Consider the following 25,069-nt stretch of genomic DNA (forward strand, 5'->3'; position numbering starts at 1 on the left):
TTTTGCAAGGTTGTTTTTACATCATTTTGAAAAGAATAAGAGCTAAATAAACACGGTAACACTATTTTTACCACCCAATTAGCATTAATAACCTATATCAAAACTGAATTAATGCTTCATAGCACACTGTAATGTCGTAAGCAAATATAAATAAAACAATATGTGTTTATTTGTAAACACATATTGTTAAAAATTAATACAGCTGTGTTATACTATATGATTATCAGTCATATAGTATAATGATACTATAAAACTATTATAGTATAATAGTTTATACTCCATAATTAATTACCACCATAGAAATGGTAGTTGGAAGTCTTAGAGTATGATGTGTTATGACAAATTAAATGATTACTCTTTAACTTAGCCATAACCATCTAAACCTGAAGTTCTTTTTTTGTGTCTTTGTATGTGTGTGTCCTCGTAGGCCTGTCCCTGGATCTCTGTCTTCACTGCTGCACCTACGAAACAGACAGAGACAGCCTCTGCCAGCCTCCATGCCTGGAACACTGCCAGATCCAACCATGCCTGGTTCCTCCGCTGTGCTGATGCCTGTGAGTACAACAATGGAGCACAGAGCACATTCACTCACGGGCGCACTCACACATACAGAAGAAAACCCACTCAATTGTGTAGGAAGTGATGACAGTGTGCATTAAGACTTCAGATAAACTGGTGATTTGCACTTTTGAATCTCGCCTTATAACATTAAAAGGATTCACAAAGGTTTATCAAGTAACTCATAGTTATAGACTGAAAAAAGGTGATCGTTTAGAATAAAAACTTTCTTTCTTTTGTAGTTAAGCCAAAAAGATTTAAGGACCTACGTTGGGTGAGGAATGATAACAACCCAGTTAAAACTCCTCGTATCATGATTCTAATGATACAACATATGTTCTCATTGTAACACAAGACAGCCCATGTTTATGGTATGGAAAAAAAACCTCCCATGTTTATTAAATTAAGAGCTAAGCGATTTGGGGGAAGATTGACGGTTCAGGAAAGGCGTGTAGGTCTGGGTGATATTTTTACACAAAACACACTTAGTGCAATTAGGACTGTGTGTCACGTTCTAGGCCTGAGTCTCTGTGGACGGGGGGGGAGTGAGGGTCAGGCAAAGGGGGGTTAGAGAAGGGGCCATTCCCAATGGAAGCCACCACACAACCCCAAGTTCAGCAGCTGGGAGGCCACAGCAACCTACGAACCCTTATACACATGCAGACACACACACATATTTCTTCTTTCCTGCACATATTGCATAGTGAACATCACTCACATCATCACCCTGCACAGGTGACCTGTCAGCTTAACCAACTGATTTCTGCAAATTCATATTTCAGTTGTGGCACATGACACACTGGCCATTGTGGGCTAGGGGCAGGTGGGACGCACACACGTAGAGAAGAGTTCAAAAGTTTGAGACCACAGCACATGAAGACAGATTTGCTTTATCAACACATACTGCAGCAGCAGGGCCTGAGGTTTGATGTGTTAGTCAGACTCGCAATACTATTATCAGAACACACACACACACACACACACACACACACACGAACACCCCTGTTGCACCGGCTTCCTGTGTTAAGTCCCCTTGTGTTGGCTTCCTGTTTTGGGTCAGCTCCAGTTATCATCACACTGAGCTGTGCATGGGGCAGCCTGTCATTCGAAATCAGACTCTCATGTGCTCTCATCTCATCTCACATTGTCTCACACTTTTAATACTATTTTTTTAAGCAGTGATAACATCTTAAGGTGTAACAATAGCAATGAGTGGCATAAATCATTCCTAAATCTTTTATCTTTATCTACACTTGCTTGAGTATTGTCATATTGTTGTAATCTTTAGATGGAGAGGCAAATGTCCATGGGCTCCAATATGATGGGTATGCAAGGACCCACCCACAGCAGCTCCTGCTCTTCCACTCACATTCCCTCCATGCACTCAGAAGCCAAACTGGTGGGTATATACATGTATTCACTTATACACATTTTTAAGTGCACACACATAAGCGCTAAGTGTTGCAACTCTCTTTTCCACTGGGCTGTGCCAGTAAAGCTGTGCTCTTAGGTCTGTGTGGATTTCATCATTTGGTGTGTAATCAAAGCTGTGTCTGAACCTGCCAGTGCTACACTGGAGACTGTGGCTGGAATAAAGAGCCCTTTATGTGGTTGTGGCTGGGCTGCCCACCGACTGCCTGATGTATATCTTAATGTACAGAACATGTTCTGTAGGTCCTGCAACTTGTTAGCACTAGTTTAACACAGCAGGGAAAAAATCAAATGACCTCATCCTTCACAAAGCAAGTAGTTAGAGCAGTGGGAATGAGACATAGCTGGGACAGGAGAAAGACACAAAATGAACAGGTTTTGAGGCAGAAGGAAAAGCTGAAGAAAAATAGATGAGTCTTGTTTTGCATGCTACTATTCCTGTGGGACATTTGCCAAAGGCTGACAATATTGCGCTGATTTATGTCCATTGGTTAAACAGTTGTACTCACTGTGATATGAACTGATTAGTACTGTAGCAACATGGCATCAACCATCTTTGTTTTCAAAATAGATCTAAAAACGGAAAAGGTCCTATATAAATAAGAGTATCCTGATTGGGATATCACAAACTGTATTAAAGGCATTGGCTGTTTTTTATGTCTGGAAAGGTTTTCTGATAGCTGAGTTTGCTGCAGAAAAAGAGCTTGTGGAGAAGAAGAGAGTGAGGGAGAGAGAGAGAGAGAGTGAAGAGGTAGCAGAGGTCATTAGAAGAGTTATTGCTCTGATAGAGGAGAGCGGGAGCATTCCCAGGGCATTTAATTCTCCCTCTTCCTCCTGCTCTCTCAAGATTGATTGTCTTTGTAGTCTTTTGAATTTCTTCAACTGTTCCTATGGTAACACGCTGGGTAACACAATATTAGTGTATTAGACTTATCTCTCCCCTGGCCATCATCCAGACACATCTTACCCTTTTTTCTCCTCCTATCTATGTAATTCAATTGTGGATGCTCTGTTAGGCCTCCCATAAACATATGCACTCACTAAATGGCTACAGGCCCCTGGATCATGCAACTTTCTGGTTAGTTGGCCATTCAGAAACAAGGCACAGCAACCAAATGTCGATCAATTGAGATTCTGCTTTCTGATGTCTGAACACCACTGATGGAATTCCATGATTGTGGACAGAAAGTGAGAGACTAATTGTGTTATCAGGGTGCGATCTCCAGCATGAGTTTCATAAGCATAGAGGGGTTTCTAATGTCTGTAATATCCGCGCCTGGGCCAGGTCGATAAATACGGCCTCACTATCGGATAACTGGGCCATGATCAGGCCCATGTGTCCCCTGCGACGTTCTCAATCCGGCTCTAATCGCATTACCCCAACCATGTTGACTTTCCGCCAATGGGAAATCTCCGCACTGTAACCCCACACCCCGGAGGCATGGACCTGGATACACTCCTTCTACTCAACGTTTAAATTGTTGGAGTGGAGTGGGGGGGTTGAGTGGGACTTTGACAGGCATGAAGGAAACTGATAGACAGGCAGAGTGAGCTTTGGGAGTTGATAAGCAAGAGACCGTATTGATATTCTGAGACACCAAACAGACACAACGGTGAGAAAGAGAAACTGGAAGAATTCTTTGTGATTTACATGGAAGGACCTGCCTAGTTTTTTTTGCCCGTCTGCGTCTGCATGCATGTACCCCAATAGACGTATGCTTGTGAGTGTTTGATATTTGGTGGTAACTGGAGGCCTCGGTAGCAGGATTAACCCTCCCTTCAGGAGAAAGCATGCCCAGAGCTTTGGCTAATGAAGGCTAATTGATTTTGTGGTGGGCCAGAGCAGCACAGAGGCCTGTCTCTGGCGTAAATAGTTAATGAGCTGAAGGACTGCTGTGTCCCCTTGGGGACTCATATCTCCCTCTAAGCCCTCTGTTTGTGCTCTCTTGGCCAAAGACTGTATCTGCATCAGTGCCTATCTTTCTTCTCCTCTGTCTCTCATTTTCTCCTTAAGTGCCATCGTTTAAGTGGTACAGAAAAGCCTAATAGGGTAGTAACTGATTTGTATGTTGTCCCTGGCTGCTTTCAACTTGTTGTTTGGGAGTATTGCTTAGATAGGAGTGTTTTATGAGTTTTGGTTCAAGTGTTTTTTCTTCTTGTGATGGACTGGGTGCTCATGGTGTCGGGTGTGGTTATGCTGTGCTCTGTTGTGGTCTAGGGAATAGAACGGTGCATGTTGTGTGCTGGAGGTTGTGGGATAGCTGACCCTTGCAGCGTGGAGGAAACGCTGCAGAGAGGAGGCCAAGTTCCACAGCACACTGGCCAAAGCATTACGTCACCGCTCAGAGCCAGTTCTCCACAGGGCCTCACAAACAGTCACGCACTCACACACACACACACACACACACACTCCCCTCTCCAACTCTGTCATCCTCCTTGCACAATGTCAGATAGTAACACACATACACACTTAAAGTAAGTTACTTGAAAACAAGTTGCACATGTATGCATGCACACTATATAAACATGCCGTTTGCACAGTGTTTTCTCTCTAAAAAACCTTACTCCTGCTAAGATGCTTTGATATGTTTGTTAGTATGGTGAAAGACATTCAATATCTTTTCTCATCTACAAACAAGAAAGTCAAAGCAGGCCCTTATCTTACTGGTTTTAAATAACATCTACAAGTGCCAACTATGGGACATGACTCAGCTCAGCTTCTGTCAGTGGTACCTGTTTCAAAGTGGTGCACTTCTGCATTGTTTTTGTGTCCCTTTAAAAATGAGCTCCATGCTTTCCACACATCCCACTTGCCTGCTAATTTCAGACAGAGAGGCCTTGAAACAGTTTGGTGTATGAAAATGTGTTATTTATTATCTCCCAATATCTATTGTTTACATTGTTACTAGGGACAATAAATTTGTCACTAAGCATCAGGCTAGGTGCTGAGTTTTTTATGAGGTAAACAATACTATATGTTCCTTCAGTGCAGCTCTCTTGGCTGTGGAGCTGGCACTAGATGGGTGGATGACATAATTCCTGGCATGCTCTAAATGTACTCCTTTTTTACTTGAGGAGGGGAAAAAAAACAGCACGTCTCTTAAAGAAACATTTCATAGGACACAGGAGGACCAATAATCAAAGTTTTTCTAGCGCACCAAGGTAGATTTTTACATTTTATTTAAACAACTCTTACTGTTGTTAGGTTTCAGTCCAGAATTACAGAATTTCAACAGGCATTTGGTTTATAGACTTTAAGACAAAGTTTTTTCTTAAAGAGTGAACAGTGAACAAGTGACAAAATGAGTTACATACATACATAAAAGCCAAGTAAAGAAAAGCTGTGAAGGAGCCACAGATGTGTCAGTTTTCAGTTCTGCTATCCAGTGATTGATTGAGCGATTAGCTCAGTATGAAGTCATTTGTAAGCAGTTAAGCCATTAGCATATGTGGTAACATTGTTACGTGTTCCATTCATTTTCTTTCACTGTAGGAGGAGAGCACCTCTGGCGAAAGCTCCTTTTGTGAGGAAGAGAAACACACACAATAGGAGTCTAACTCCAGGTTTTGTAAGCAACATCTGTATGAATGGTGGCATTGTCAGGGTATGATGTCATTGGAGAGGGACGGTGAGCTAAGAGCACAGCTGAATCTGCACGCTACTTTACCGGGCTTGAGAATGTGCATGTACATTATAACTGTATGTGTGCATGTTCATGATTGTGTGTGCAAAAGGACTTTCGCCACATTGGCACCCTCTCAGGCAATTGTTGTCCATCAAGTCAAAACATATCTGTGGAAAGAGTGGACTAAAACAAACCATGAAGTTAGAGTTTACACTTGGTTTAGATTACAATGTTACAAACAGATAAGGTTAAATGTCAATGTAACAGATGTACAGAAAGTTTAGTAGATGATAAAAATAGGCTGTTTCTCTCTATAGCTGTAGAGGAAAGTGGTTTCAGTAGAGTGAAGTGCAGGATTGCAGGATCAGTGTGTGTCTGCCAGTTTATCAGTGTTGGACACAGACCAGAGAGGGGCCCCTCTCTAACTGCTTCCACTGTGTTGCCATTGCCAAAGCGTTTGGTTTGTCTGAGCAAGTCATTCTGTATACTCTAGAGTTCTAGTAAGTCACAGATAAATGTCCATGCTGTATAGTTTTCAATATGTTCTGCCTCTTATTTGACAGGTTTCATTCCTACTCACTCAATTTGTGGTAATGAACGATGTATTCAACCACAACTGTCTTATTTATACTCACTGCTTTTATAGGTTAAGTTCTGCGGTTCACACATCACTAGGTTGAGCATATTTAGCTACTTACACATTGCTGCTTTACCAGAGGTGTTTCTGTCATCTAACCTACCTTCAATCATATTAACGAGATGTGCAAAATAATGGAAACACATGTCAGTACAATACACTGCAATCCAACACCTCAAAACTGAACATTATAACCTTCATGAGTGAGAATTTATTGCAAGGTTGTTTTATACTGCATTCATTTTAGCGAGGTGTACCTAACAGGCAACTGAGTATATTACTAAAGACAATCAGCAAGATTGCTGCATATCTACATTAGTGAGTCAGTCTGACATAAGGTAAGAAATGTGACATAATTTATGAAATTTCTTTTCTTCTCTAATTTGTTTAGAAGGTACTTATGGTACTAAATGATGACCCATTCAGTTCAACATCTAGAGCAGTTATTCAGCTCAATAGTTGAATGACTGCATACTTCAAGCTGTATTAAAGGCTGAAATGCATAGGAAACTCACATTTGACATAGATTAATTTTGCACTTGAAATTATGGGAGTTGAAACAAGCTGCAAGAGCATTTAAAGTACCAATTTTCATATCAGTGATAGAAAGCATGAAGTTTTTCAGGCCAAAAAGTTAATTGTCATTGCAAAGCTGGTAACAGGGTTTTTTTTTTTTTCGAGGCCTGCTTATACTGGTGGGGTTAAAGACAAGGGTGGCAGTTGTGGCACCGAGTGTGCATCTTTTTGTCTTTGGGTGGCTGTGTGTTGTTTTAGCTGTGCTGATGGGAGGTGTATGTGTGAAGACCATTTGGTCATGGTTCAGGGCCTGTGAATGGGACAGGGCTCCGGCAGAGCCAAGTTTGGGTAAACCAGCTGCCATCGCAACGTAGGCCAGACTGGACCAGTGCAGCCACGATGTGCCCCCTGGAACCTGAGCAGTGGATGGGATACTCCCAGGATTCAAAAAGACCCATTCAAAATTGTTAAGTCTAGGAGCCCAGACGTAGTCAGTCTGATGCAGTTATTTCTTCATCTGTGAAACCAGTTAATGCTGACAGGTTGGAGGCACTGTACGGATTGTCTCTCATACGTCCGTTGTTTTGATGTATCAGATGAATGTCTAACAAGGTGTGATCCACATCTAAATGTTAATAGACAGCTCAAATATGTTGAGGCAGGAGTATTGTTTCATCCAAAATACACAATTATTAGATATGTGTTATACTTAGCAGTCTTCTTATTTCTTGTTGCTGTTACTTTTAATGGCACAAATTAAGACACGTTCGTGTTTATTATTGTATTCATGTTTTGTCTGTCTTTCCTAATCTGAGACATTCTCTTTATTCAACACTCTGTCAGTGGTTGTAGTGATAACCATGTAGGCTGCACTAGAGCAAGGCTTTACAAGAGAGGGAACAGTGGGGATATACAGACTGGAGTCAGAGGCCCATCCATTAACTTGACAGGGTGGAGAAGCTGCCAAGAATATGAGCGAATGCTTTGGAGTATGTTCCTCAGTGGGCGTGTGTCTCACTGCGCCCATGCCGCCACAGTTCCTCAGAGCACCACCAGAGCGTCTGGCCCTGGCAGAACAGCCAGTCTATGTCCATCTCCCCGTCTGTGTCTGGAACCACAGGGAGGCTCTGTTTGGCCCGGCTCTGATCAGCTTGGCCCAGAACTCAAGAGAGGAGAGAGGGGGCGACAGTACAGCCCAGTAACGCATCAGACTGTCTGCCTCGCCATTCCCTAAGGAAATCAGTTTAACAGTCCCCAGCTCTTGGCAAGCAGAAGGAGAGGGGGTGGAGGAACAGGGAAGAGGTGTGTGTGTGTGTGTGTGAGAGAAAGAGAGAGAGAGAGAGAGAAAGGGAGAGAGAAAGAAGGGGCAGGGGTATTACTGCCTCGCTGGGCGAGAGGGAAATCTAATAAAATTTAAACTAATGGGGGTGTGGAGTTTTAGGGGACAGAGAGTGGGTTTTGCAGGCAGGCACTGGTGGGTAGTGGTGGTTGCAGAGATGGGAGGATGGAATTGGATCCTCTGAGTTCTTGGCAAAGAATTGCAGCCAAACTCCTGCTTTTAACTGCAGATGGTGAACCCATGTTGGGTTTAGAGCGAGAGTTAGGGGGGCTAGGCTTACAAAATACACTGCCAGGAAATTTACAGCTACGATATATTATACAATTAGAAATACTGTGCACATACGCATGATCTCTGAACATGCTGCTGTGTTAGTATAGTGTTAACAAAAGGCGGATAGAGAAAGACAGAGAATGTTTCTCTGTGGACTGTTTAATATGAAGCAGAAGAACTCTATTTGAAACTGTGATCTTTTTGCACTAAAAACTATGACTCCACAGACTGGTTAAATCTTTCTAACTTGCTGTAAGGCGCCAGAGGGACAGAGGTCCCCTGACAGTACACTGCTCCACTTTTAAGGAGCATAAAAATGCTCACCTTGACCTCACAGGGTTTGATTTACCCATCTTATGGCGGGCGTGGTCTCTTTCCTTTGTACCTGTTCTGTGCTCTTGCTCTCTCCTCCCAGGGTTAATAGATATGAAGTCATCTGGTAAGGAGAAACCTGAGTGTGTTCTCAGGATGTGCCCAGAGCACTCACTGGGACATCACTCAAAGGCCCCCGTGTCAGAGAGGAAGCAGCCATTAATAAATATCATTAATGGGTGATAACCTGGTATCCCTGAAACCACATAAATGAGAGAGGCCTAAAAAAAAGGAGTTGAAGTGGATAGGTCATGGGTCAAAGGTCTAAGAGGAGATACTTCCCCTCTGGGCAAAATATGGCTGAATCAGGCATAGTGTTTTAACAATGGAAAATCAATAGCTTTCCTACTTTCAGGACACTGTCAAAATGCATGAAATGTGGTATCAAATGCATTTGATTACAGATACAAAGGCTGGATGCTTATAGATTTATCCTGAAAAAGGTGTTCATGTCTCTGAGTCATTGACTTCTCATCCTCTTGGTGTTTTTTTCCAGTTTTCAGCAGCAGCAGTGTAGACAGTGGTAGGGCAGACTCTGCCAACCCATCTTGAGCACCCTGTACTGCCACAGGCTAACACCTGCACTGCTTTAATGACTGTTTTCTGTGGTGGCTATGTTGCTGCAGGAGAAATGTATATGTATGTGTGTGTTATTAGAGTAAAATGCACATGGTGATTAAGTTCCTGTGCTTAGCACAGTCTGGGGAAATACAACCATGTGTTAAAGAGTCATTAGGGAGCTGATGAAGGTGTTTGAGAATCACAGCCTGCTCATCATCGCTTTGCTAACGTCCCTTAGTTGCGTCACTGTGGTTCGGGATACAAAGACTTAAGTTTTGGCCGAGCTGGGTTTATCTGAGCTGTGTCTCCAGATGGAGCAGTAGCAGGCACTTGTGCAGATAGCTTCAGGAATTAGCTTGCACTGAGGTAATGTACTGTTGCACATTATTTAAACTCTGTTGTTTAACTTGTGTGTGTTGTTGTTATTGGTGTCATATTTTCGAGTAGTCCGTTGTCTTTTCTTGTTGGATATACTTTAATTTTTTTAATCTAAATTAGTTTTGCTGTGTCAACAATCATGCATGTTACTTTTCTTTTGACTTCTTTTTTAATATTTGCTCTACTCTGTTTCAAGCATCACCCCTATAGCTTGTGTCGTGGCTGCACAGCTCTTTGACCTGCCTGTGTATCCTGACACTCTGGGGCTCCCTCAGATACGGGCTAATTCAATTAATAAACAGATAGCCCTCCACTGCCAGCTGTAAAGCTCTCAGAGACACTGATAAATGAGCACTCGTTGTCTTGGGCTGATGGTGTGTGGGGAAGAGACACTACAAGCCATCTAATCTCCCCTCACTCTCATTCGTGCTCTCTCTGTCTGTCTCTCTTTCCCTGTTTCTCACCTTCCTTTACCCTCTCTGTCCTTCTTCCCTTGTTCCAAGAATTCAAGCAGCTCAAGCCCCTGATGAGCATCTTAACCACACAGACAGCGAGGGTCTAGGGTTTACTAGGGTCACAGAAACAGACTACAGATGCAGATGGGAGGCTAGCAGATTCCACAGACTTATGTTCATTCAGGTGATTGCCTGCCTGACTGACTGAGTGACAGGAGATTGTCAAACCCTGATTGGTTTTCTCTCACAAGAGGGTTGGCCTCACCTTCCTGGTGCTGAATGACAAGCTGAAGGCTGAAGGGAAGGCTTTTAGTGAAGGCTATAAGACTCAGAATTCATCTTGTAATAAGACGGAACACTTGTCTGTAAGTTCTTTTAAATCCATTTTCTGTTTCAGTTTAACCTCAGCTAGCTTTTTATTACTGCATTTTTTTGTATGTCCAGGTAGATATCCAACACAAAAAAATATAACATGTAGAGACTATGAAGTATAGTGTTCATAGTACCAATATTTAATTAGTAATGTTTTACTTCAAAAACTCAGTGCTCCTTGTTATACTCAGGAAATCTCAGTATGATTGTTATGCAGTGGACAGCTGCAGGCCTGAGGCCGCCTGCTGTGTGTTCGTGTAGACCCTGTGGTATTTTAACTTCTGTCTCACTGGTCACAAGAGGAAGGGCTGTGGCCCCTGAGTGTTGTGGTGAAGGCAGGAGTTAGGTTTGTACAGATGGAGATAAGCATTATGAGAGCAAATTTGAAATTGCATGTAGACAACAGATAGAAACTAAATTATGAAGCTCAAGAATTGTACAGTTGTGTGGCTATGTCAGGCATCCATTGGTATGACAAGCAGAAACTATATTCAGCAAAAACAGGCTTGACAAGCACATAATTTCAGTTGTCTGGTTTCATGTGTAGTTCCCTAAATGTGGAAAACCAAGCAAAGATACTGCTCTCCACAAGTAAATCCTTACACAAATACATATATATATATAATACAAACCAGCAGAGAAAGTGCTTTTATAACAGTTTTATTTCTAAAATGATTTGTTTGACTCCATCTTGATCCTCCTGGTAAAAAGTGCTTCACACATGGACAGTGTGAGAGAGAAGAGGAGAGCTGATGTTGTGCTCTGGTTGAGTCCTAGCATTGTGATCCAGACCAGCTGGATGCCATTCCCTGTGGGAATCATGAATGTAAAGGTTGTTAAATGATATGGAGCCCTGGACACAGTGTGGACTTACTGACAGCAGCTGGGAGAAGGGGGAAGGGAGCAGAGACAGGAAAGAGAGCCTGAAGAAAGAGAATAGAAAACTTGTGGAATTCACAACGGTAGCCTTGAAATGAATGCCTCTGTTTTCAGTCTTGTTTTTTGTCAGGCGTGACTAGGAAATTAATTATTGATGGGTTTTAAGCCTAGATTTTAGCCTTTACTTTCTAAAGTCTTAGTTCATATCAGCAGTGGTAAAAAGATGAACATTTATCCAAGCATAGCGATCTCAACAATCTCTTAACCTGTCATTCTTTAAGCTGTTAAAATGAAAATAAGTCATGAATTTTTATTTTTATTTTGTCTAGGTTTGTGTACAACAGATGAAGTCTGACCTCGTATTTTGGCGCCCCAGTGTTTGGGTTATGATTTTCTTTTTCTGGTCCCCTGGTTGTGTTTATGTGATGCCCAGAAAAACAGGCTCTTAAAAAAGGTGCATTCAGTAAACATGAAAAAGACAAGTGTACCTTTAGTCAGCTTTTCTCTGGTCAACTCCCCCTTCGCACCTTATTCAGGGGATTCATGCACACACACACACACACACACACACACACACACACACACACATACACACACATACACACACACAGAGGCTATTAGAATTATGAACAGGAGGGACTGACGAGATGGCAATCATGTAGGTACAGAGGGAAAATGACAGGACTGAAGGAGAGACAGAGGACAGTCTAAGTGGCTTTGATTGTTCTCCTGACATATGGATTTATGGAGCTATGCATCATCTCAGACCACATGAACCCACTCTAATCAGCATTGATAGATGAGAATGAAAACTTACTCATAAAATAATATTAAAGATCTTGTTTGGTTTCCAATTTGTCTACTCAGAGGTTGAAGGCTGCACTTTCACACCACCCTGGTGCCATTGCCAACGGAAACATGAACTCCATGGGCCATATGATGGAGATGATGTCATCACGGCAGGAGCAGGGAGCCCACCATCACATGCACTCTCACCCACACCAGCACCTGCAAGCGCCTCCCCACGCGTACCAGCACCACAGCCATCACCACCACAATCAGGGCCATGGCCAGCCTGCACACCACCACCCGCAGGGACATAACCCCCATCACAACTCCCACAATCCCCACCTTCATCCGGGTCACCCACACCAGACCTCATCGCACCCTCAAATGCACTCTGGCTCACAGGTAAGCAAAACCAATCCTCAGGAGAGCAGAAGCTTTTAGATGTTCCAGAGGAAAAGCCACAAGTTCAATAACACATTAACTGCACTGCACAATAAAACCTCTCATGTAGCTCAAAGCCACTGAATATGTGCCATGACTAAAGCAAAGCAGTGCTTGCGTAGCCCTTTGAGCCATGCAGAAATCAGCTATTAGTGGTTTAGCATAGATGTATAGCTTTAATGATGCTTCAAACACACAGTAATTCAGTAGACAAACACATTTTCCCTTACTGCAGCCACAACGCCAAGTAGTTTCCTGGCAACCATCTAAAAGGTATTTTTTTCTTTGAGGTTGGTCAGCTACAGGTCAGTGTCAGATGCCCGCCATGGAGGGAAAGGGTCATGAATAAGCCATAAAATAGCTGTTACAAAAGAGTCTCAGGGCTGTCTTTTGGAAACTTTGCTCCACACCTACCTGCAATGCCAGGCTGCCATTATGTGGCCTCCGAATGCTCCTGGTGCAGAAGATGTTTTATACATGCTGGTCCTGATGAAGAGAAGACAGCTGTGGCTATTAGTCCAGGAACATCTTAGCTGTGAATATGTTTGCTTTCATTGTAATTGAAAGTTTAAATATCACAGCATTAAAAATGATAAAAGACAGTTTATCCCAGCATTGTCTTATGCCCGCTTCAGTGCTATCAATTCAGCTGAAGGACTGCCCGCCATCCAAGAATGTAAGCCACTGTATATTCTAAAGGCACCATTAAGGCATTAAAACAACACTTTGTATGCTCAGTGGTCATTAAAGCAGCTTGTATTTTCCATGCTTCTCATAAAAATGGTAATGATCTAAAGGCTGAAAACACTTGACCTTGCCAAGGATATGTCAAGATCCGTCACTGCATGTTCAGTTTAAGAAACAACCGTTTTGACTGTGTCTGCTAGTGTTAGTCTGAGTGGAAGTGGGCGTTGGAAAACTGCCTCCTGACACCTCCTTAACAAGGTGGGCAGGATGGTGAATCAGCCCAGTCACTCACTCAGTCACTCCTGACGCCCACAGCCTAGCTGAAAAGGCACGTTACACCAGATGTTGTTTTTGGGTAATGTACAGATGCTTGTTTTGTGTTGAGAGTAGACAGGTGTTTTCCAGATGTGTCAGATTAGTGACATGTCTGGTCAGATGATGGCAGGTGTCTCATGAAAGGGCTCAGTGATGCTGATGCTCTTTCTCCATGTTTCAGATGTCACCTGCAACCCAGCAGATGCAGCCCACGCAGACATTGCAGTCTCCACCCCCTAGTGGTGGGCGGCGCCGACGAGTAGTGGACGAAGATCCGGATGAGCGCCGACGGAAGTTTCTGGAGCGAAACAGAGCAGCAGCAACAAGATGCAGGCAGAAGAGAAAAGTGTGGGTGATGTCGTTAGAGAAGAAAGCTGAAGAGCTCACTCAGACTAACATGCAACTTCAGGTATAAACCTTTGAACCTGTATGACCAAATCTGCACACAACACCCACAGTCCCATATTACAACGGGCTTGTGTTTCTGGCTCACTTCCTCATTAATAACTATGATGATTTCCTGTTTTGCACCAAGCATAATGGTAATAAGTTGGTGTGCTGTAAACATGGGTATAAGAACAAGGCTGAAAAGATCAGTTGTATTTAAAAAATATGAAATGTATTTTAATTTGTCATAAAAATTTTGTATTGCATGTCCATTAAATTAGATGACTCACAATAAACTTAAACATAGATTATTATTAATCAGTATTCTTATGAAAGGAGAAAATCAAAGCAGCAGAGGTTGAACCATTTTAATTTTAGGCAGGTCAAGCTCAGGATCAGGTCAAACACAGGATCCTGCACTTCCCATAATGCAACTGAATGTCCAAAATTTGTAATTAAGTTTTCAATTTCAAATTGCAAAAAAACAATCAAAAATATAAATAGCCCGGGCATAAATTATCATTGTATCAGGGATATGTTGCTGCTAACATAGCCTCCTTTAATTGTGGTTTCCAAGGATGACAGTCTCACAATGTGTTTCCTCTGTATTTTAGAATGAAGTGACCATGCTGAAGAATGAGGTGACTCAACTCAAGCAACTTCTCCTCACACACAAGGACTGTCCCATCACCACTATGCAGAAAGAGTCCCAAGGTTACCTCAGTGAGTAGCTCAAATATAAACACAGACACATACACACGCTTGGGAACTTAACCAAAAGCGCACCTTCATGTATTTGCCTTTGCCCTGCGGCGCAGATAGCACTGCTGTGGAAATGGTCTCTGATTGTCTTGCCAGAGTAAAGGTATGAGCTTTGCAGACAAATCTGTGATGGACGCACGGTAACTGCTAAAACTGTTCGCTCCTATGTGCCGATATCCTGCTCCCACGCTTGCTGCAGGACTCATCCTTTGACACATGGGTGTTGCACACTCTGGTAGCCCGCCTGGGCAGGGAGTTAGTCTGAATTCCATATGAGACCTGTTTTTCCATCTGACAGCACCTCAGTGCTTCGAGGCAGCCGAGACACAACGTGAGAAAGACGTCACAGGCAGTACGTTGGCACCCAACCTCTCATGGATGCCCTAGGATCTAAATGATCATTGGACTGTTTCTCAGCTGTGTATGACATCAGAGTCCCACCCTTTGATACGGATACAAATGACATTTCCATGCAATTAGGATAAGGCACCTCCCTGTGTGGCTTTAGCACAGGAAAATAAGTCTCACATCCCCTTTGGCTGAATGGTGCTTTTATACAGGAGAGAGCCAACTCCCGGGCTGGGCTGGGTGCCTTTCATCGATGAGTCCAGCTTGTGTACAGATGCCACCTTCAGTATGCCTAAAATTCATCAGTAGTGTTCATTGAGTTGAATGAAGTACTTTTCCATTTTTGTGTTCATGGCCCATTTTAGGATAACAGGTGAGAAGTTGGCTGTGAATCAAGTGCACCATGTGTTTGAAAATTTATTTTCTTCTGCTAATAAAGCTGTCTTTTTACAATAACAATCTTTGGTTGGTTAGTTGTTTTTTTCACATTACATTTTGAAGCCTGTCTGTACACTCAGAAGGTATTTGTACTTGCACACACACACATACTTTACATGTGTTGTCAATTCTCAGTGATGTCTCTGTTGTGTCCCTAGGTCCAGAGAGCAGTCCAGCGGGAAGTCCAGTGCCAGCATGTTCACAGCAGCAGGTCATTCAGCACAACACCATCACCACCTCCACCACGACTGTAGGGGGCAGCAGTGTTCACGGGCAAGCCAACCACCGCACAGACATTAACCCCATCCACTAGAGACCATAGACTATGACCACGGCTGTAGCCCTGAACTCCTCGTTTGCTCCCCTGCTTTCTGAGGGTCGCCAGTTGCACATGCTGTCCTCCCCTCCATCAAGAAAAACCTCAAAGGCCTGTGAGGCTGCTCTTTATACAGTAGCTACAGTATGTATTTTTATAGACCAACCCTATTAACGCATAAGTGTTCTATGGTTTGTTGCCTCTTTTTTTAGTCTGCTTTTTGTGCTTAGCATAAATGGAGGTTTGCTAATCTCATGCAGCATTTAAGGGACTTTTCTTGTGTAATGGTACAAGTGGACCATGGTGGTCATCGAACCAGAGGAAAGAGATATAAGCCACAGACTGTCATCTCTATAAGCAGAGCTTACATCTTTGTATGCCTAATGGACTGAATAATGAGTCAAATCATTGTGTCACATGTGGACAGTATGGGTGTATGTAGCATGTGTAATCATACAGAAGACGAATTAAGTGGGATGTTGATCTCCAGTTTAATCTTCTGAAACCAAGTCAGACTGTCGCCATGTTGTCCTGAAGACAGGAATATGCAAGCAGGTGTAATGATGTTTTCTAGAAATTTCTAAGACTGTTAACCTTTTCCCTGTCAGAGGTATTCTCAAAGAGTGTTATGATATATAGCATGACAGCGAAAGTACCGTACGATCAAATAGAAGCAATACATTGGAGTATTGATCATCTTCTTTAGTGTATGTCCACGTTATGATCAGCATGGCCAAGCCAATCTGGTCCAGAGGACATACAGTGCTGTTACAGCTACAGAACTGTACACTGTGATACCAGTGAGGCAGCTCGGGAGTTGGAATAAACTCCTTCGCTCTCCAGGACCAACTGAAGCTTTAATTATTGAGGCCTCTTTTGTGTGTGTTTGTTCATCTGGATCCACATTTTGGATTCAAATTCTATATGAATATAACTTTTGATTGTGTACGTATGCATTGTTTTGAGTGTGCATGTGAATAATGTATATTATGTGCTTGTATTTTGCCTTCTTTCTCTGCAGAACAAAGTTCAGTGGGTGTGTTGAAAAAAAAAGAAAAGAGGGAGATATTGGCTGAGCATGATTTTTTCTTCTTCATCCCACAACTGTCTGTTTTTACAGTTTCTAACAGGGAGAAGTTAATGCCTGTGCTTTCCCAAATGTCACAATGTGCCTGAAATCTTTTGTTGGCTTACTCTAGACAACAAAACCTTTTCTGATCAACATAATGATCTTTGCTTTTTCTTCAATACAATCAAGGCATTACTAATAATTCTATCTGTTATTTGCTTTGTCATACATGTTTGCTGCACGTTACTGCAGGGCAAAACCAGCTCACCCAGGAATTAACCCGCGATCCATTTGCCCTCTGACCTCTTCATCAATTTCTCTCTGGTTCTCTCTCAGGCTTCATTTGTATTTCAGATTGGCCATGGATGCACTGAAATTGACACAGGCTTGACCTTTTCTATCTCCCTGCCTGCCTTCAAACGTAATGCCTTCTCACATTGACTAAGACTCCTCTTCCTTCCTTCTTTCCTCTATGACCAGGAATGTCGATTCATTAGCATGATGACCATAATGCACTGTGTTTTACAGTAGAATGGGTGAAATACATTCCACTGACAGGTGGAGTGATTGCAGAGCTGTCTATGCACTTTGTCCTCTGTCATGCCAGAGGCTAGAATAGCCATATTAAGGTCCGAGTAATTCTCAGTGAACCCCCTTTTTGACACACCAGCGAAATCTATGTTTGGCTTTATGTAGAGACTGTGCCTGGCATGCACACATAGATAAAAGAAGGGGACTTAGACGTTACATTGTAAGATGAGGCTCAGTTAAGGAGCCTGGACCATTTAGTCTGTGCCCTTTTTAATCTGGAGGAACAAAAAACCCTCCAGCTCCAATTTTGTCAAAGATGAAGGATGTGAATTGAAAATGCTTTTTATTCTGATAATGGGTTACATTCATGTTTTATCAAGGCATTCGCACTGTTGAACTGCGGAGTATGTGTTTGCAGAACAGTATGCGTGTTGATGGAGAAGCCGATTCCTTCGGAAAGGGTTTAACTGTACAGACCCTTGGAACTGAAGCTTGCCTTATTTTTGGTTGTTTCATAAACCACGCATCACCTTTTAGACCATTCCGAGTAAACTGCTTGCATGTGAAAATATGGTAATGACCTCAAAACACTTAACTGGAATCATTGGGAAGATGATGTTGTAAAGTCTCTACCTTCATTTTGATCCAGGTTCAGAAAAAGACATTGTTACTGTAGAGGCAGAATAAAAGGACAGATGGAAGTACAGTGTGAGTGTGTCTGTGTGGAATTGTGTGAAAGGTGGAGAACAATTACCACACATTAATTATAACTATTATTTTAAATGTAAAACTATAAATATTGTACATAATGTCATTAATTTCTGTAATCCTGTACATGTAATGCAACCACCTTTCTTTTTGAAGGGAGTACATATGTGGTACATGTTTGTAAATAATATTTGCATAGCACTTGTTGCCTTTTGTTGTATGTCAAGGCTCATTTCAGCGCTTAAATAAATTGTTTATATGTAATGAACTGATGAATCCATTCTTACCTGCATAACTTTGTACATTTTTTTGTGTCTGTAATGGCATTGTCTCCATTTTAATTTGTTTTGCAATTGTACAGATGCTAAAGTTATCACTGCAGTTACATTACAGTATGAGAATAAAGCACTTGTTCTGTAACAGACATGATATTACATGACGTGATTTCACAGCAATCATTTCCTTTGCTGATAAGCAGGCTGCAAAAAACGAGCCCAGAGACATGAAATATTTAACTAATCAAACAAATCAAATGATCGTCAGCATTTTCTGGTGCTTGTCCTTGAGCAATAACTGCTCATTAAATAGTTAGATGCTTTAAAGGTTTAGAATACTCATTAATTATTGAAGCGTCTAGACAGCTTGATAGTTACCTGATGAAATAACATGGCATTTAACTTCAGCACACAAATATCTTTGTGGCATTCTGTCAAAATGCCAAATCACTACACAAACCTGCAGCATGTTGGATTTTGGTCACGACAATGAAGTGAACACTCACTGCCTTTTGTTGTAACTTTTGGACATGTGCTGGCTCCCATATGCTTCCCTCACAGACATTGCTTCATTCAATATTTTAGGACTTAAGTTCAGATAAGCTGAGAAATGACATAAAGTCATTTAAGTATATGAAATGAGAGCAGTAATTTTAATGTGGTAAAGTTTTTGGTTCCTGAGTATGCTGTGGAGTTTCTTCTAGCACAGTGACCCCTTGTGTACATGGAACAAGCACTACGTGCAAAAAAGGCAGTTTTTTTTGTGCAAATAAACAGCAAATGTAATTTTGTTCTTAGAAATAAAATATTCAGATTTAGAAAATAAAACCCAACTATTTTATTTTAAGTAATTTTTTCAGGCCAATCGTTAAATTTAATCCTCCAACCAGCACTGACTGGTTGCAACACAAGCTACATTTGCCCTTACGCATTCCCAAAAGAGACAAACTTTAACTTCATTTTCAAAGAATTTAGTTTTCATTTAATTTTTGCCAAAAGCTGAATTCTTTCATGTAGGCTGGTATTCATATGTCTGACTCCAGGTGAAGAGGAGTTATTTCTTTCACAGAGCAGCAGGGAGTAGACCAAAGCCAGGAGCAAAATGTCTCCCAGTAAAAACACTGGCATGGAAAATAAAACAAAACAAAACAAAAACAACAACAACAAAAAACAACCCACTCCCCCAAATCTTCAACCAATATGCTAAATAAATCTGAGTGTGCTGATTTAAATTGGATGTGATAATCAGTCTTTGAAACTCAATCACTGATGATACATATGCTGTTTAAGGCGAAGGCGCTTTGATCGGCTGTATTTCATACGTAGCCTCGCGTTGAAAGGAATCTGTCAATCATGTCAAAGGACCTCGCTGGTTGGTCATAAGGAAGAATATGTCCCCCTCCCCTGATGACGACCTGTGCAGCAAAAATGAAAGTCAAAAGATTTTGAAAACGTGTAGTGGACTCATATTTTTGTTGACAGTGATGAAAATATCTGCTCACTTGGAAAAATTCTTGCACTTGTCTAACGTAACCGGCCACCTCTGTGTCGCTCGGCTGGACCTTCCAGTGGTAGCGGGGGGCTGTTTTGTACTCCGCAGCACCGGTCCAGTTGACGGTCGGCAGGAACCTCTCAGTGAGAGGAGCAGCTACGATTACATCTAGTTGGCCGCTGTAGATCAGGACCTGGACATAAGGAAGAGGGAAAAAAGGCTTAATAAAGACAACATACTTCAGGCTTCAGGATATGCAAAAGAAAGCTGCAATTTTTTTCTTCAATTATTTAAAAATCAGAAACATTAATTATTTCAAATGATACTAAAACTAAAATGAAGCATTTTGGCACAATGTAAACATGTTTCTGTTGTGCATGAAATTAAGGACAAACTAGAGGAGAAATTTTTACCCTGTAGTTGTCCATCAGCACCCCCAGCCACGGTTTGATGCTCTTCATGACATCCTGCACGAGGTGTTTCTCCACCTCTGAGCCATCATGAAAGGTCAGGTTCCCCACATGGATGGCACGTCGCACTGCCGGCAGCGTCACAAACTGGGAGAAGTATTCCTGGTCTTCAGGCTCCTGTGGCACACACAAATAAGGTATACAATATTAGTCACGGGTTCACATGTTTGTAAAAGTCACGTGGGCAGCCTTGAGCATTGCCAGTATTTTTAAATACCTGACATGTCATGTAGTTGAAGTAGTTGGTGCAGCCTGTGGCATTTTCAAAGAAGGAAGGATATGGATCTATGTCAGCATTTAGCAAGCGATCAAAAACCTGAAGACAGAAATATTGCCTAAGATTTTGAATTCAGTTTCATATATGTGCATTCTTTGACTGATGAGAAACTTGTGTAATTCTGCATAAAAACTCAACTCAGGGTTTGAACTCTACTTACCTTAAAAGCTTCCACCCACTTCTGCTGCTGGATGAGCTCCACAGCGTAGTCTGTCTGCTGCACAACATAGCTCTTCTGGTGTTCATCTATCATGCCTGTTTGGTACAGGAATTCACCATAACCCCCGAGCATCTGAAGTGGGGGGAGGGGGGAGGGGAAAAAAAAAAAAAAAAAAAAAAAAAAAATCAACTTTTGATTTTAGACGAAAGATGAGAAATGTGATGATTTTAAGGGGCAACTCCCACAGCGCATAAAGAACATAAATCACAAAGAGAGTGACTAACCACTTCTGGATCACAGAGTCCATCGCCAATTGCCATCCCCTTGAAGTTGATTTTCACCTTTGCAGTGGGGTTATTTTTATGGATGTAGTAAGAAATGGCAGGAACATATTTCCCTGCATAAGACTGTATGGAGACAGAAAAGTTCACATGATAAGGACATTTCCTTAACTAAGTGCCAAGGTGTATTTAAGTGTCGTCTGAAGCTACTATAGCCAAATTAGATCTTATGGAAGCAGTGGGAAATGTTATTTGTAGTTTTGTGTCATATGAATGGCACAAGGTTTCTCTAACAAAGACAAATCCGCAAACTAGGACATCTCATTATTATCTGCAAAATTTAAAAAGCCTTTTATGATGCTACTACTGAAAAGAAGAAAGAAAAAGATTTTACCTCTCCAGTTGCATAGAAGTCATTGGTTTGGTACTCTGGAAACATCTGGAAGAACTGTGTTAAAGCACTTAAAAGAGAGAAAGGGACAATTAAGGCCAGTAATCAATACAACACCAGATTTAAAGGCCAAGGCGCCGAAATGAATGTGTCCGATTTGGATTACATTGTTTTACCTGTACAGGTCTCTACCAACATCATCCTGATTCTGAGCAAAGCCTCTGTCATCCTCAGTGAAGCTGAAACCGGTTCCAACCTAGAAAACAAATTATTTTTCAGTGAATGTCCATGCACATAAAATAAGCAGCTGAGAAATCTAGAGCGAAATTAGTTTTGGTTGGAGGACAAATTTAAAATACTGACTGGGTTGTCAATGTACAAGACTGAATATCTGGTTGTCCAGGCGTAGTCCCTCAGATCAACTGCCGAGACAAAAAGACATGTCAGAAACGCTTAATAATACTCAGGTTTTATCACCGTTACAGTGTAGTGTACAGTATCTGCTGCTTTCCTTACCAGTCATGTTCTTGTAAACCACATACGGTCCATGTTCCACAAACAGACCAAACATGGACGTGCCACCAGGTCCACCTTGCAGCCAGAGCAGGATTGGAGCAGTCCTCGGCTATCAGACAGGCCAGAGCAGATATAAAGTTTAAGATGTCAGCTCCACCTTGTGGAGACTTTATAAAAAAGAAAATAAATAAATAAATCAATAAATAACTTTTATTACAATTTAATTGTATGTTAATAGACCAGTCATGCTGGACTACCTATCCTGTTAAAGTCATTAGGATTAAAATGAGGCCAGGTGTGTAGAGATGTGGCAAATAATCAGAAACAATGCCAAACATTCATCTACTGTCAAGTTGTCGCTAATTATTAACTGATCCATTTTAGACTAAAAGAGGATTTTAGCTTTCACATGAGGTGACAACACCACAGTGGCTGAAAAGTACAATATAAAACCAAACCCTCTAAACCGTATCGGTCACCCACAGAAGCATTAACACAGGAGATGAACTGGATGAATGAAATAAAAGCTAGGTAGCTTGACCTTAGAGGTGTTTTTATTTTTGGGGGGGGGGGTGTTTTAGTGATATGGTTTTGAACTACAGTGTAGCTTGGATAATATTTAGTCTTCTGTGACATTTAACAAAATTCTAAATGCTGCCATGATGTCTCTGTATTACACTTGATCAGACACACAAGCTGCAATATCTTATCACATATTGACTGAGGGGGCACCGGGAAGACACAGCAGACACAGAAAAGGCCTGTTCCAAATGAAACAAGCGTAATAATGTGTGTCAGAACCCCCACTTCATTCACATCACTTCAAAAAGCTGCGAAAACAGAAATAACAGTATGATATCGAAATGCTGTGGCAAAGAGAATGAAATCTACCATGAGCGTAGGGAAGAACCAGAAGAAGAGGTTGCTGTTGTACTTCTTGTTGACAGTGAAGTAGCCAGCATGGCTCTTGACGTTGGGTCCCGGCAGATCTCCTACCACACTCAGCTTCCTGGCTGCAAACACATCAACATTAGTGACAAGCAAAAATGCAGCGACTGGCCCTTCGTCCAGTGTGAGGGTCCTGATCTGTAACTGTAGGGTCAAACGGAACATTTACCTTCAGCTATGTCACCTCTCTCCAGGTAAGGCGTGAGGAAGAGGGGCGACCCGGGGTCCGCCCCGTTCAGCGCGCTGACACGGTGAGCTTTTCCACAGAAAAACGCCGAGCAGCCTCTGGAGTGTGCGGAGTCCAGACAGGCCCAGAGTAACAAGACACCCAGAGTTTCCCTCAGCAGCCTGCCAACACTTACAAGATTCATATCACAATACGGTCCGACTGCGGCCCCGACAAACCAAGCGCATCCGTCTCATTTGTCTGAAAACTCACCCCATCTTCAGCCTGCAGATGTGTCCACCGGGCGACCAGCTGAAATTTGCGAGGATGGTCACGTGATCCTCTCCAGGTCGGTCATGTGAGAGTCAGGATCACGTGGTTTCTGTGTCGTCTGAGTTGGGGGATTTCTCTCACAGTGAAGTAGCGATGGGAGTTCGGATCTTTTTACTGACTCAGGTCTTTTAATGCCGCTCAGTAAAAATTAACGAATCTTTTTTTCAAGTCAGTCGTCCATTTCGTTCATAGGAACCAGTGTTGCGCTGTAGTTGTCATTTGAGTAATGTCTGAACACTGAAGAGCAACATGGTGTGCTTCAACTTGGCATATAATACAAAAGTTTGCTTTTGTTAAACTACTGAGCACCCTTTTGGAACCAAATCCTACTGAAGTTGAGTTACTGATTACTCTATCATTAAATATCATTAAATTAAATTCTCATTTTATGATGGCCGTCACTGAAACCATGTAGTGTATGACAGAAACAGAAAGGCAAATTAAACATCCACCCCATAGCTACGTAGCTAATGCTAACGTCAGATAGCTCTCCTCAGCAGTAGTAACAGCATTGGTCATGTTCCTGTTGTGATGGAATCAGCCATTCCCACACTGAGCCTGCGCAGCGGTCATGTGACAAGTGAACGAGAGACTCAGAACCTCAAAGCTTATTTTATGAGTCATGAAGGAATCAGCCATTCCTATACAGAGAAGCTGAGCCTGTGGCGCGCATGCGCGGACCAGGGAAAAAAGAACGAATCACCGGAGTCGTACAAAAGTGCCGCTGCTGTTACGAATCAAAATGCAGCTTTCTGCCTCTTTCCTGATCCCCTAAAGTGGAGCTGCGTGGATATGAACCAGGTGTTTTAGCACAATATCTCATTTCAGTATAGTTCCCCGTTGCTGAGCCCGTTTTGCAGCGATGAGCGGATACACCTCTTTACCTGCTTCATCAGCTGCCGCCGTCATCGTCCTCGGAAGGGGTGGGACTTAAAGTGGGCGTGGTTTATACGATTTTTGAACCTGAATTGATATGGGTTGGCCAGAAGTTGCTATATTTATTGTAAGCCTCAATATATTTTTATTTACAGCTTAATTTGTTTTACACCCAGGTAAGAAGAGCGAACTGTGAGGAATGGGCTGCGTGCAGCACCGCTTCTGTTACAATCACGTTTTTACCCCAGATTTGAAACCTAGTTCGGTTGTAAACTTACTTTTTAATTCGCTATTAGGTTAAATGATGATCTTACCGGGGACTCGATCGTTAGTTGTAAATATCAATGTATGTCACCTCCGGCCATTCAGCGGGATAATTTCTTCATGAAAATGCAGACAAACAGAAGGAACCATAAGAAAGACCCACAGATGTGAGTCTTTCATTGTACTGTTTTTTTCTTTTTTGGTACAGCCAGCGTGTTAAAATAATCATCTGACATGCTGACATAATGTTTTAAGCTAACTACTGAACAGGGTTTTTTAAATTGTGCCGCGATAGTTTTTTCCCCGGTGGGCGTGGCTTTTGGCTTATGACGCGTGGCGCTCTGCCCTATCACAGGACGGCCTGAGGAGGCTTTTCCTTCAACCCGAGCAGAATATTGACTCGTATTAAGCCTGGTTTATAATGGTCCTGGT

At 42.1% G+C, this 25,069-nt stretch overlaps 2 protein-coding genes across 6 annotated transcripts in view; one reads left to right on the top strand and one right to left on the bottom strand.

The window, feature by feature from the left end:
- The window catches only part of creb5b (cAMP responsive element binding protein 5b), a 40,881-nt gene extending 22,282 nt beyond the window's left edge, over positions 1-18,599 (top strand). For 3 of the 4 annotated variants that reach the window (XM_029505031.1, XM_029505030.1, XM_029505032.1), the window contains exons 6-11: positions 428-554; positions 1,847-1,957; positions 12,265-12,588; positions 13,811-14,038; positions 14,631-14,739; positions 15,723-18,599. In XM_029505031.1, coding sequence (XP_029360891.1) covers positions 428-554; positions 1,847-1,957; positions 12,265-12,588; positions 13,811-14,038; positions 14,631-14,739; positions 15,723-15,877 — 1,054 coding nt within the window. In that variant the 3' untranslated portion in view covers positions 15,878-18,599. Of the gene's footprint in view, positions 1-427; positions 555-1,846; positions 1,958-12,264; positions 12,589-13,810; positions 14,039-14,630; positions 14,740-15,076; positions 15,681-15,722 lie in introns of those variants that run through there. The other variant, XM_029505033.1, reaches the window with a different exon arrangement.
- cpvl (carboxypeptidase vitellogenic like) lies at positions 17,818-23,537 on the bottom strand. Of its 2 annotated transcripts, none has more exons than XM_029505035.1 (13): positions 23,438-23,537; positions 23,168-23,346; positions 22,942-23,063; positions 22,051-22,159; positions 21,898-21,956; positions 21,711-21,790; positions 21,538-21,604; positions 21,147-21,269; positions 20,863-20,994; positions 20,643-20,741; positions 20,369-20,542; positions 19,966-20,148; positions 17,818-19,878 (listed from the first exon to the last, which is right to left on the bottom strand). In XM_029505035.1, the coding sequence occupies exons 1-13, from the start codon at positions 23,440-23,442 to the stop codon at positions 19,780-19,782; spliced, it is 1,431 nt and encodes a 476-aa protein (XP_029360895.1). In that variant the 5' UTR covers positions 23,443-23,537; the 3' UTR covers positions 17,818-19,779. The 2 variants fall into 2 exon arrangements, with proteins under 2 accessions (XP_029360895.1, XP_029360894.1); XM_029505034.1 differs by having other exon boundaries at positions 23,168-23,355; positions 23,438-23,507.
- Between the last annotated feature and the right edge of the window lie 1,532 nt (positions 23,538-25,069).

The sequence above is a fragment of the Echeneis naucrates genome, chromosome 6 (assembly GCF_900963305.1).
Source record: "Echeneis naucrates chromosome 6, fEcheNa1.1, whole genome shotgun sequence".
Classification (NCBI taxonomy): domain Eukaryota; kingdom Metazoa; phylum Chordata; class Actinopteri; order Carangiformes; family Echeneidae; genus Echeneis; species Echeneis naucrates.